The 12,705-nt window shown below is 41.9% G+C and overlaps 2 protein-coding genes across 3 annotated transcripts; both read left to right on the top strand.

The window, feature by feature from the left end:
• The first annotated feature begins 1,158 nt into the window (after window positions 1-1,158).
• Window positions 1,159-2,422, top strand: dnajc22 (DnaJ (Hsp40) homolog, subfamily C, member 22). Its single transcript, XM_076742104.1, has 3 exons — window positions 1,159-1,708; window positions 1,792-2,084; window positions 2,246-2,422. Exons 1-3 carry the CDS (start codon window positions 1,159-1,161, stop codon window positions 2,420-2,422), a joined length of 1,020 nt encoding a protein of 339 aa, XP_076598219.1.
• A 738-nt stretch (window positions 2,423-3,160) lies between these two features.
• On the top strand, window positions 3,161-8,544 carry ikzf4 (IKAROS family zinc finger 4). 2 transcript variants are annotated; one of them, XM_076742102.1, is made up of 8 exons: window positions 3,161-3,312; window positions 4,944-4,998; window positions 5,103-5,210; window positions 5,328-5,630; window positions 5,781-5,948; window positions 6,669-6,821; window positions 6,983-7,114; window positions 7,422-8,544. In XM_076742102.1, exons 2-8 carry the CDS (start codon window positions 4,959-4,961, stop codon window positions 8,240-8,242), a joined length of 1,725 nt encoding a protein of 574 aa, XP_076598217.1. In that variant the 5' UTR covers window positions 3,161-3,312; window positions 4,944-4,958; the 3' UTR covers window positions 8,243-8,544. The 2 variants fall into 2 exon arrangements, with proteins under 2 accessions (XP_076598217.1, XP_076598218.1); XM_076742103.1 differs by having other exon boundaries at window positions 3,205-3,275.
• The last annotated feature ends 4,161 nt before the right edge of the window (window positions 8,545-12,705 follow it).

The following is a 12,705-nucleotide window of genomic DNA, read 5'->3' as shown; positions in this document are numbered from 1 at the left end:
GTAATCTCACATCATAATACACAATAATATAACACTGAGACATAATACTAAGCCTATGTATTCTAAAGTAGAATTTTGAAAGTAAACGTTTTACTCATAACATATTTTTGTCATTGTTGTCACACATGAGAATTTAAAATAAAGCTTTAATTTATTTTCTGTTTAATTTGTATGTTGCTGTTTGCAATGCATTCCTCTTTAAACTGTTTACAGCACAAATTACGTCGCTCTTTGAAGCATTCTGCCTACACCAGTGTCCTATGACTCACAAATGTCCCTTTTAAACCATTTCCTCACCTTATCTGTTCAGATGGAACTAAAGAGAACTAAATGTTACGTGCATTGAGGCCGCAGTGTAATTTCATTGTCATGATCCAAAGTCCAGCTGTTGCAATAACATGCACCAACTTCAGCTACGGAAAGGACTGGAAAGGTTTGAAATTGTGGTCTCAGTAAGTAACAGAGTTATTATTAGACAAAACTTAATAGGTCTGAAATGTACTTTTATTTTATGAAGTCAATAAATTGAACGGTCTGACAGCCTTTGGATTAACTGTGGATTCACCTATAGAGAAAGGTTGGTGCCTAACATCTCAGTGTCTGACTTTTTGTACAACATGTGATATGTTTTGTTTTGCTTTGCTTTTTTAAATACATGGACGATTTAATATGTTTCAGATCACGTAATTACTTAAAATGACAATGCCCATCATGAGCTAAAATAAATCCCTCTTATGTAATATACTATTTAACCAGGGAACAGGATCGCAGACACTGAAGCCCTTTGAGTGTGGCAGCCATTAAGATGCCAGCAGCAAACGGATAACAGAGAAAATGTAAAACAGACTGAAATGAAATGTGATCAAAGATGGGCTCAAAAGCATAATTTAGAATTGGTAAAATAGTCATTAGAAGTATAGCATAACACGGATATTCAATCAATCCTGGATTTCAAGGGAATAAAACCATCTAAAAACACTGGCGGCTAGATTAGCTCACATCTAAACTATTAATATTTATGGACTTTGTCAAGAACTTATAAATTCTCACTGTTCTGACTTGGAGGTAAGACTAAATTCTTCTGTTCCTTTATTGCAGGTACTCATGAGGGATGGTTAATATTCACCTGTGCAGGGACTGATCTACTCAGGCCAAAGAATGGTAAAAAGTGTCGTGGTAGCCTATGCCCTGTGGGCAGCCGGAGGGCCGTTGGGCCTTCACCATTTATATTTAGGAAGAGACAGCCATGCTCTGCTGTGGATGCTAACCCTGGGAGGGTTTGGGTTTGGCTGGGTCAGAGAGTTCATACGTATTCCTGCATATGTCAGTGAGGCCAATCAAGATTCAGAGAAGGACAGAAGAAGACCTCCCACCATGGTTCCTCCACCTGTAGGACCCATCAGATTTGCTGGACAGGTGTGTGTTGGGATCTACTTTGGCACCGTGGCTCTGATAGGACTGAACTCCCTCAGTTTCTTCTACTTGATCGTTCTACCTTTATGCGTGGGTGCAGGGGTACATCTGGTGTCCAATGCTGGCCAGCAGACCTCCGATCTCCAGAAAACTTTGACTGCTTGTCTCATAACTTCCCCAATATTCTATGGCAGCACCTTATCACCTCTCCCTATAAGCCTGGCTGCCACTATCACTGCTGCACAGCACCGCAGATTCAAACCTCCTCGGGCACCTGGGAATAAACAGGAACTAGGTGAGGATATCGCACAAATATGAAATGAACATGCCTTCATAATATTGCTTCTAAAATGACAGTTGTTTCTGTCTTTTGTTCAGGTCCACGGCTTTACAGGCTCGGCCTGGCCTGGCTGGCCTTCTCTGCTCCGCTGGGTTACTGTATTTTCCACAACACCACAGCCACACTGTACTACCTGTCTGACTGTGTAGCAGCTCTGCTGGATATTTTCTGGTTTCTGCCTTGGCTCAGAAGTGTGTTGGAGTACTTTCTTTTAATGCCATACCGGATGTTGTGTTTTGTTACCGGAGGGGGGTACTATGAAGACGCTTGGAAAAAGGTGCTGGAAATACTGCTCAAAGAGTACACTGAGAGAGAAGAAGAGGCACTGCAGGTGAGCAAGCTCATAAAACTGGAAAGCCTAAGTGATGAGTTAAGACAGTTATAGTTGGATGTGCATACTGTGTATCAGTCTGGACATTTTCAGTCATAAAGTCACTGCTCTGGTGTTTTCAAATTTTCCCAACTGTGAATGAGGATATATTTGTGTTGCAGGTGTTGTCATTGGAAGCAGGCGCCTCTCTTGAGGAGATCACTCACAGCTATAGAGAGCTGGCCAAGATATGGCATCCAGACCACAACCCCAGCAAGGATGCCGAGGCAACGTTCATGAAGATCCATGAGGCTTATGAGGTCCTTCTGCGCTGGCACAGACCTCATCGATTCAAATAGTTGCCCTTACTGACTGACTGGCCTCAATAGTTGCAATGGCACAGTGACGCTCTTGATCACACTGTTTTCAGTCATTATTTTCTATTCATGGCACATAAATCAAGAGCATGCACAGAGACAGGGAACGTGTTGACATTATCACACAGCTGTCTGATTGGTTACTTGGCAGAGTTGGTCTCAAACAGCAGTGTGCTGCCACCTTCTGGTGCTACAGGTGTAAAATCACCATAAACTACTTCATCACAACAATTCTGCTTATTTTTTAATGTGTGCTTGCTTGTAAACGCCAAACTACCACTGCCATTTACCTCTCCTTTCATTTCACAGCGTGAATGCTAAAATCAATGATTGATCGTGTAATAAAGGTGTAATAAAGGTATATAACCCAGACGCCAAAGAGAAAAATAACCCGGCTCCTTCACTCTCCACGAGTGTTTCCGGAAGAGGCCCTGATCATAAACAGTGTCTGAATTTGCAATGAATAACTTCTCTGAATCCAGGAGGCTGAGCAGCTTACAGCCACTATTTCTCACAACAGATAATCACGCGCAACAGTCTAAGGTCGTCCGCTGAGCCCACGAGCTCCTCTGATGGCAGAAATGTCATCACATTTTTGCCACCTGTACCCGGAGCTGACATGCATCGATGCATTCGACAATCACTGAATCAAGAGCTCTGTTGTACAATTATTCGGTCTGTATCCCAGCATGGGCCCGGAAGTTGTTGGGATTCCCAGGTACGAAAAAAAAAAAAAAAAAAAAAAAAAAAAAAAAATCCCGGAGATGCTGTCGTCGCCTGGGAAAACAAACAGCCATCCAGACAATTAAAAAGGAAAACACCGATCGGTCGCCAGGTAAGGACGAGGCTTGTGGACTCCACCGCGGCGCTTGGTAAGACCATCCATCGGTTTTAATCTGAAGTACGGCATGTTTTTGAGTAGTTGGTGGGGTGAATGCCATTTGTCGTGTGGTCGGGTGCCATAGCAACGGCTCATGAGAAACATTGTATAGCTCAGGCCAGTTTGACGTGCTCGATGTCTGATGACAGCTGCGTTCATGCGGACAATTTGGACTGTGGCAACTCCTGCAACAAATTGCCGTTGTGTCTCGCCGCTGTCTCGACCGTCCATGAACCGATTGGTGCCGTAACGGACCAAATCCAGCGAGCAGCTAAAACAAGTAGTCACGGCTATATGGAGGAGCCTGATAGTTATTTGAATATATGTTTTTACTGCACAGTTGCCCATCTCGACCACAAAGCATTGCCAGGCAAGGGTCGGCGCTGGTGCGCGTCCCTTTTTTTTTTTTTTTTTTAATCGCCGTGCCCTGGTGTGACTGGCGCGTCTCCCGGCTGCATCAATGCCTGTTGCTCCAATACCAGGATATTAATTTTCCCTGCGATGTGCTGTCTCCGCCCCCCTCCCTCTCTCCACAGTCTCCTCTGTCCATTGTTGTCATCCATTTGAGCAAGAGGTGCAGCATTGCACATCTGGGTGTTTCTGTGTCTGTCTTTGCTTTTTTTTTTTTTTCTAATATGACATTGAACAGAGCATCACCTCAACTCTGGTCGCATACAGTCAACATGCTGCATGTCTGGAAATGCTGGAACTCAGCACCGCCTGTGTTGGAAACTGGTGTAGTCAAAATACCTCAATTTATTGTCTGCAGTGGAGTAACTGTACCTGTAACCCACAGTGCATTTGCCACATTATTATTTGCCTATTGCACGTATGGACAGAATAACAGAAACAACTATCAATAAAACGCTACAGCAAATAAACAGAACCGAAAATTGTAAGATTTATGTTGTGTATTTATATACATATATATGTAAAATCATACATATTAAGAAATTATCAGAAAACTGCAGTTTTTAATTTATGCACACTACTTAAGGTAATAAATTGTATATGTCTAACTTATAAATATAGTATTACAGAGTTTGACTTTCTACTCATCTGTATTCTTTTCCTTTCTGCCTCTCTTCATCTTCTCCCAATGATACATTTTCCTCCTGGGTTCAGTTAACTTTGATCTTATCTCAATATTGAATTTGGCTGAGATCACGTCAAAGTCTCCAGTGGAGGACAGTTTGAGGGGGTGTTTGCTTTATAGAGTAAGGTGTTCCAGCTATTTTGTCCACCCCCAGTAGTTTTAACTCCTCCTCCGATCACTGCTGGCTTTCTATAAATGTGGAGCCGCTCATATTCATTTGCTGGCCACAGTGCTGAAGAATCTACATGATACAGAAGTAGCAGGGCAGAACCCAAGTTTACTAGATTAGTTTATGACAGTGAACTTATTATTAGACACTTGGAAGTGAAAGCATTAAAGCTATCCCTTTCGTAGACTTATTCTTGTACCAACAAACAGCTGGTAAGTATATTTTATGTGGTTAGTATCAAAGGCATTACATATAAATCTTCATGTTACTAAGGCACAGAAAATTGGGTCCGAATGGATCACTGTGAACGGGACAAAAAGTAATATTGACAGTCTGTTTTTAAATCATATTTCTGTAGGCATCTGGTGAGAGAATGAATGCTGATGACTGCAATGGACGCTCATATGCACAAGGTATATTTATACATATATATAAAGGAATAACTACTACACATTTGTGTGTACAGTCTCCAGACGTTAATGTTTGCTTTAATAACGTGGGCATATTTGTGTTTCAGGCAATGGAGGAGAGTCATCGACGGAACAGGATTTTTATGGCGGGTTGCAGGGCCCTTCAGTGAGATCTCCAAACAGTCAGCAGTCCTCACCACACCGTTCCCTTAGTGGTCAGATATCATTCCCATGTTTCAGTGTTGCCACATGGCCTGCATATATATATATATCCTTCCTTAAAACTATGTGTGAAAGTAAACGTGTATTTTCCTCTTCCTTTTCCTACACAGCAAACTCCATTAAGGTTGAGCTGTGCAGTGATGATGAGTCACCAGGTGCTCCACAGCCAGAGAACAGAGAGGCTGTGAGGGACGATAGCAGGAAGGATGACAGAGGGGACCCAATGGAAGAAGGCAGTGCAGAGTACACTGGCGCTGGAAGAGACAGAGCGAGCATTTACAACGAGATCGCCAGTCCAAACGCTGCTTCACCAGGACCGATCCGGCTGCCCAATGGGAAGCTCCAGTGTGAGGTGTGTGGGATGATCTGCATCGGACCCAACGTACTGATGGTGCACAAGCGTAGCCACACAGGTGAGAACAAGCCAGCAAGGCAGTGCTCATGAGAACGCAAGACAAGTAGAGTTTATGCACAAACTATATCATCACCCTAAATATCATTAAATAAAGGTAATACTTCAAATGATTGACCTCTAAAATCATCTGTGCAACCACTGTTCATAGGTGAGAGGCCATTCCAGTGTAACCAGTGTGGAGCTTCCTTCACCCAGAAGGGGAACTTGTTGCGCCACATCAAGCTACACTCAGGAGAGAAGCCTTTCAAATGCCCCATTTGCAATTACGCTTGTCGCCGGAGAGATGCCCTGGCTGGACATCTACGCACACATGCAGGTGAACCAGTGAGCTTTAAGTGTAATACAACAGCACCGAACACACCAAACATATGCCATCAGGGGATTTTTCATGCACCTGATGGATGCAGTTGTTCAGTAACATTATTCCTCGTGGTGATGCGGTATGGTGCATGACATGATGGTAAGCTGTAGAGATGGGGATTCATTAGAATGGTCCCCTTCTGTGAAGCTCAGAGGAAGCAGATCTTTTTTTAACCAGAATGTACTGTAAATCACATGAAAAATATGACATTTAACTTTTGAAAACAGGAAATCCTGTTAGTGCTTTCAAATTTTTTTCAGGTGTTCACATAGTCTTGGTACAGTAGGTCTTGGTTGATCGCCGCGGGTCTCAGAGTCTCATTTTCAAAGAAAAGGCTCTTGCTAACTGGATTTCAGCGAATTGACGTCAGTCTTTCCGATGGCTTACTAAGATGAAACATTGCGGTGAAGGGTTAGGGGTTTTCTGTCATTATTGGCGACAGTTTCAGGAATTGCTAGTAAATGGGGGAATCCACTCTCAAATCTAGCTAATTATATGTACGTTTTTAGAATAAAAATCCCCTAATACAAACATATAAATAAACAATATCACTATCGTTATTTACATGGTATTTCTCCTTCAGTCGATCAACAGCATCCATCGTCTAAGGTGAAATTTAGTCCGTGTTGTCTGTCTCGGAAGGAATCAAGGAAATGTTTTTTCTTTGAATTGCAGTTTCTTCTCCAACGGTGGGGAAACCTTTCAAGTGCAGCTACTGTAGTCGCAGCTACAAACAACAGAGCACGCTTGACGAACATCTAGAGCGCTGCCATAGTTATCTGAAGAGTCTGGACCACCAGACAGCAGTCAACACACAGACAGCACAGGGTAACGTATCACACAAGCATGAAACCAAACAACTTTTATAGACGATAAGCCTGTCACTTTCTGCACAACTGCAAATGCTAGTAGCTTGAAAAATGCAAGTTTGACACATTTATACAATGAATTAGTTGCTATATTGATGACACAGAGTTTTGTGTTTGCAGGTGAAGAGTCAGTAAATATGGAGACAATTACTAAACCTGTGCTCCAGCCATCTAATGAAAAAATCCAGTTTGTGGATAGACTGGCTATGAGCATCACCAAACGCAAGAGGTCAACACCACAGAAGTTTTTGGGTGAGTTTTATTTCATTTTTTTTAGTAAGACAGGGCATGTTGTTCATATTTAGCACAAGTGTATAAATCTATTTATTACACATACAAGTTCTATATTTAAATTCAATTCTACAATAATTTAATAAATCTTCAGCTTGATTAATGTTCTGATGAAGTACAGAAATAATAAGAACCTGGTCAAACTCAGTGTCGGCAGTTTGAAGACACTTGGTCCACGTTGCTTCATGAAAATGGGCCAGACGGAACAGATGAAGTCAGTCCAGGAGATCCTCCATCTTAATCGTTTATTGCTGATACCTTTTCATAGGTGAAAAGCACATGCACCTTGACCTACCTGAAGCACCTTACGAATTGTCCTCTGGTTCTGAGAAGGAGGGGGACCTCATGAGCTCTCAGCCTGCTGTGGACTCTGCTAGGTTGGCTGGTTCACATCTCCAAGGCGGCAGGGGTAAAGGGGAGAACCACGAACCACCCGCACTGTCCCAGCTCCATCCTGCCTTCCTGTCGGAGCTCCGCACAGTTATGGGCTCCATCAACAGCAACATGACTCCTCAGGGCCCCCGCGCCCATGGCGCAGGTGGGCCAACAGCAATGCCTCTTGGCCTGGCTGGGCGGGAGGCAGGCGAAGGCCGTGACGACCAACCCTCAGCCCATAGCCACACCGCTTCGCCAAACGGCTGCCCCGACTCTACAGACACAGAGAGCACAGCAGAAGAGCAGAGCACAAGGGCTACAGCCCCAACAAGTACCTCCAACAACCACCACCTCCACTACCACACCCTTGCACTGCCCCGCAGCCATCCCACTTCCAGCCCCGGCCAGGCCAAAGACTTGGACCAAGAGTGGGAGAGAGCGTGTCCTGTACCCCCCAGCATAGTAAAGAGGAGCCCTGGCTCACTGCTTTCTTCCAGGGAGACTATGCAGGTGTTAGACAGGGATGGCCAGCCTGTGCGCTCCTTCTACTGCCCACACTGTCGCATCCTCTTCCTGGACCATGTCATGTTCACCATCCACATGGGTTGTCACGGCTTCCACCAACCCTTCGAGTGCAACATCTGTGGCCACCGCAGCCAGGACCGCTACGAGTTCTCGTCTCACATCAGCCGCGGAGAGCATCAGGTGGGCTGAGGAGAGGGGCTAGTGGTTGGATGAGGAGAGGTGACTGCTGCTCTCTAAAGTCGTGGGCTCACGTTTGTTCTGCACCAGATCAGTTGCTTTAAATCCCAGGTGTATGTAAAAGGATTTGTGGTTTTTTCTTGTCAGAATATTTATCAAACTGAAGCAGAGTGAAAAAATTTTTCACTGCAACATTTAAAGTTTAGTGGAGGCAAATTACATTCTATGATTGATTGCACTCCCATATCAAATCATCTGGCAAAACTACCGGTTTTGCTTCAGAAGTGCCTTTTTTGGGGATTTCCTCTTAACTTAAAAAAAAAAAAAACTGGAGGGGAACTGGTGCTCAAAATCTTGACTAGCCATCTTTTGCTAAGTGATTTAGTAAGCACTTTTGAGAGGTCATGCACACAGACAGTTAAGAAAAGCATGTACATTTTAAGAAGTATGTTTGGTACGCTTAGTATGTACTAAAAGCTTTGTTTTTGTGGTTGAAGGGAGTATTTTGTGTAGTGTGTCAGGTAAGCTTAATATGCACTGAGAGCTTTGTGCCTCTGGGTTTGGGAGGAGCTTTTGTCGCAGACGAAGCACAGAAATGGATTGCCTTAACTCCTGCAGCAGTACGCTGCTGTAGGAATACATCGTTTACAGCATGGTTCAGCAGTGTGTGAAGTCACCTCAGCAGAGAGAATATTTGCAGCTGCACAGTGAGACCATCGGGACAAAGCAAAATCATTAAGGAAGTGAACTTGAAAACATTCACCTGAGGGTGAAGCAGGCGTTCAGGTTTGAAGAAGCATGTTGGATTTTAAAGTGAGCCTTAGAATACTGGTGCAGATCAGACCACGAGCCATGTAGTGTACAGTAAGAGCCTGACTGAGATGGCCCAGGGTGCTACACCTTTACGGGACTGCACTTTTAGGTTCCCTGCATATATATGAACATCTTTGCCGAAGCACTCGATGGCTTTACAAATTCTTTTCTGTGATCGTTCTACTGCACTGATAAATCGCGTCACGCTCACAATAATTGATCATCTCATCGGCGACACCAGTGCATTTTAACGGAGTCGGCCTTCTACAGAATCCCACAGCGTTGCACTGGTTCTGCGGTCTAGTACGCTCAAGTTTGCTGCAATTCTTTTGTGGTTTTGCACTCAGCAGTTGAGGCTGAGGTTTTCAACAATTTGCATAATGTAAGTGAATTAACAAATGAGTTATTTAAAAATTAATTAAGAAATCAGTTTGGATCTGTTCAGTTATCACTTGTGATTATCTATTCAGTGTTGTTTGTTTCAGCCTTGGTGTATTTAATCAGCTATATTCCAAATCTTATCCAGCATATTCCTCAAGTCCATAAAATGTTACCTCCTGCTTCTTTATAGCACCCAAAAACCTTATTGCTACAGTATGGTGAGTTATCTGATAATGTTAATATTGGGAACATGAATGAGACCAAACTCAGTATTCTTACTTGTTATTGTGGGTTTGCTGCTTCTTAGTTTAACTTAATTTTCTTTAATCGCAGGCAAAAATATACTTGAAACTGTTTGAGAAAAAAAAAAAGTAAATCTAAAAATGCACTTGGTTTGATAAGTAGAGAAGTGTGTGTGAATGGAATATAGCATGTGTGCTTGTCATTTTCTGCTTTTCCCTGAATTGTGAATTATTTTTGAAATGTGAAGTAATTTTAAGAAGTGGAAATGAGGCATGGGTTTTTGTCTCCTTGTGTGGACTTTTCAATGTTATACGATATTTTGTGAATGATGTAACATGACAAAACACTTTACCTCAAAAGTTAAAGATGTACAACTGCCTCATTACTGTATTTCAAAAAGTCATGTTGCTTTCCAAGATGTTCTTGCAGTTGCAAATGCGTGCCCCTCGATATTCTCAAAACTTTTTACTGTCAATAAAGTTAAGTTTATTGTAAAAGTGACTTTTTCTAGTTTGACTATAATGGCATCTGCATGCGTATGCTTAGCTTTCGCTGGAGATGCATTAAGTTTCTCATTGACTTTCCTGGGCAACGATACAAAGAACAAGCAGACGCCACATTTTTGAGACATTAAGATATTTATTTCACAACACTATTTTAACAAGAAAAAAGGGATTCACACCGATCACACGTGCATCATGAATTCACGTTGTGCCGAGCGGATCTTGAGCATATAGCCATGAGCTTTGAGCAGCACTTACCATTCAAAATTATAGTAGTTCTAAAAAAGGAGATAAATGTCAGAAAAATCCATCCGTCTGTGATGTGTCGATCACATCACAGACGTCAATAATGTCAATAATAACCACGTACGGATGTTTTTTAAGTCCAGGATGTTTGGTTTTGTTGCTGAGGAAAAACAGCAGATGTGCTTATATTTACACTCCCTATTTTCCTTGTTTTTTTAAAAAAAGAATGACATTTTCCATAATTATAAATGAGTTTAGCGTCACAGAAAACACATGCTGTACACTGTAAGCCGCCATTAAGTGTGTACTGTCGACGCACAGTATATAAAGTGTCACCGTAATAAATCCAAAACAGTATTTAACATTGTTGTCTATAGTGAAGGTTAAGCCTTCAGAGATACAAATAAGCAGTGGATTTTCTCTGAGAAACACATTTAAAATACAAAGAATGAAAAAGTCAACAAGGAAAAGGGCTGACCTTAACTTTGACTGCTTTATATTCATGTGACCTTTTGGCCTGTGTGACAGACCTTTGTTGTGTCTGTTTCACACTTGTTTGACTTTTCTTTTCCTCTGCAGTGGAAAATGTATTTTGGCTGCTCTCACATTCAAATTCCAGATGCATTTCAAAAAGCACGTGAAGTCAACCCTGCAACATTCAAAAGTACAAAAATCACAACGTATCTCTGTATGTGCAAATTATTATTTATGTCTATATAACAGCCAAATGCCTCTCGACAGAATATTCTTTCTTTCTTTGACAACACGCACTGATCTTGACACAGACATCCGTGACCTTCAGTGCACCCATCACCATCCTGATGAGGGCAAGAAGGCACGGCGTCCTGAAGAAGACTTCTATGACTGTGTTTTAATTTCAACACACAGGCTGTTTTGACAGTCTTATAACCTTTGACTACATGTGCAATTCAAAACCACCTCTTAGCACAGCCGTCACAGGTTTTACTCAAATTTGCAGATCACAAAAATGTCACATTAGCGTCCTTAGCCAAAGCACCGCTTCTGTTTGGGTTTACCTTTTTTAAGTCTGGCTGTCAAACTGTGGAGAAAAATGTTTTCTTTAACATCTTCACAGGATCAGAGTAGTCTGCTGGGAAACAATGCACACAAGATGAAGCGCTTTTTAATCGTGAAAGCTAATTTGAGGATCTGGCACATCGTGAGACACGTGCGCACATGTGTTACGTGCGGCTTTTACAATTCTGAGGAAATAATCAGCTTGCAATCCCTGTGTGAATATGCTCAGTTTTAGCTCTGCCTTTACAGTTACAGAGAATTGCCTACCACCTGTCTTCAACAGGAAGCTTACAGAGGGCACGCTCCTCTGACTGACTCTGACTGACTCTCTAACATGTTTTACCCACTTCACCACACATCACTGTAACTGACTGTTTTCCCGAGCACATTTTTTTAAATGCAGTTTTCCTATTTTTAATGTAGCCACATCTTTCCATTTAATATATCATTCATTATTGCAGAGAAACTGTCAGTGTCACGCTCCTGTTGTTTGATACTGCAGCTGAAAGCAAAGGCTGCTCTGAAAAGCCTTCCATCCACTGCACTCAAGTGTTAATGAGACGTTCAACTTGGCTGACAAACAGAAATCCAAAGCTGTGCTGCGGGAAATCTCACCCAGAGGGCAGTGCTAGAATGTAACGAGGTACATTTACTCAAGTGTTGTAATTCAGTGCAAATACTGTACTACAAATTCATGGTACTTCTAATCTCAAAGGTAAACATTTTATTTCATTTTTTCTTTTGTACTCACGATATTTGAGAGGACAGCTTTGGTCACTAGTTACTTTTCATATTACAATTTTTCATAACCTTCCTGTCCAGTGAAAACCATGTACTGGCAAATTTGGTGATTTGGATCTTTTCTGATAAACTGAAGGATTAATTGATCCTCTATGAGGTGAAAAAAAATCTCCTACTTAAACTTAAACTAATTGAAATATTGTCAAAACCCTCTTGGATTAACTGGAAAATGAATAGTCACAAAGCAGAAATCAGGGCTGTTTTTCTGAGCTCATCAAACTTTTTAGAGATATGTGGTTCTCATAGGACAGCAATGAAACAAACATATGACGATCAGTGATTAAACAACACAACATTATATAAACATCTACAGTATGCAACACACACACAAATGCAGCAGTAATATTAATCTAAAACATCATATGTAATAGTAAAACACTGAGAGGGGACATTTTACTCCACAATGAGTACTTTAAGTACATTTTTCTGATAATACCTACAAACTTTCAC

The sequence above is a fragment of the Chaetodon auriga genome, chromosome 10, assembly GCF_051107435.1.
Source record: "Chaetodon auriga isolate fChaAug3 chromosome 10, fChaAug3.hap1, whole genome shotgun sequence".
NCBI lineage: Eukaryota > Metazoa > Chordata > Actinopteri > Chaetodontiformes > Chaetodontidae > Chaetodon > Chaetodon auriga.
The sequence above is the reverse complement of the archived record's forward strand: the minus strand, read 5'-3'. Positions and strand labels throughout refer to the sequence as shown.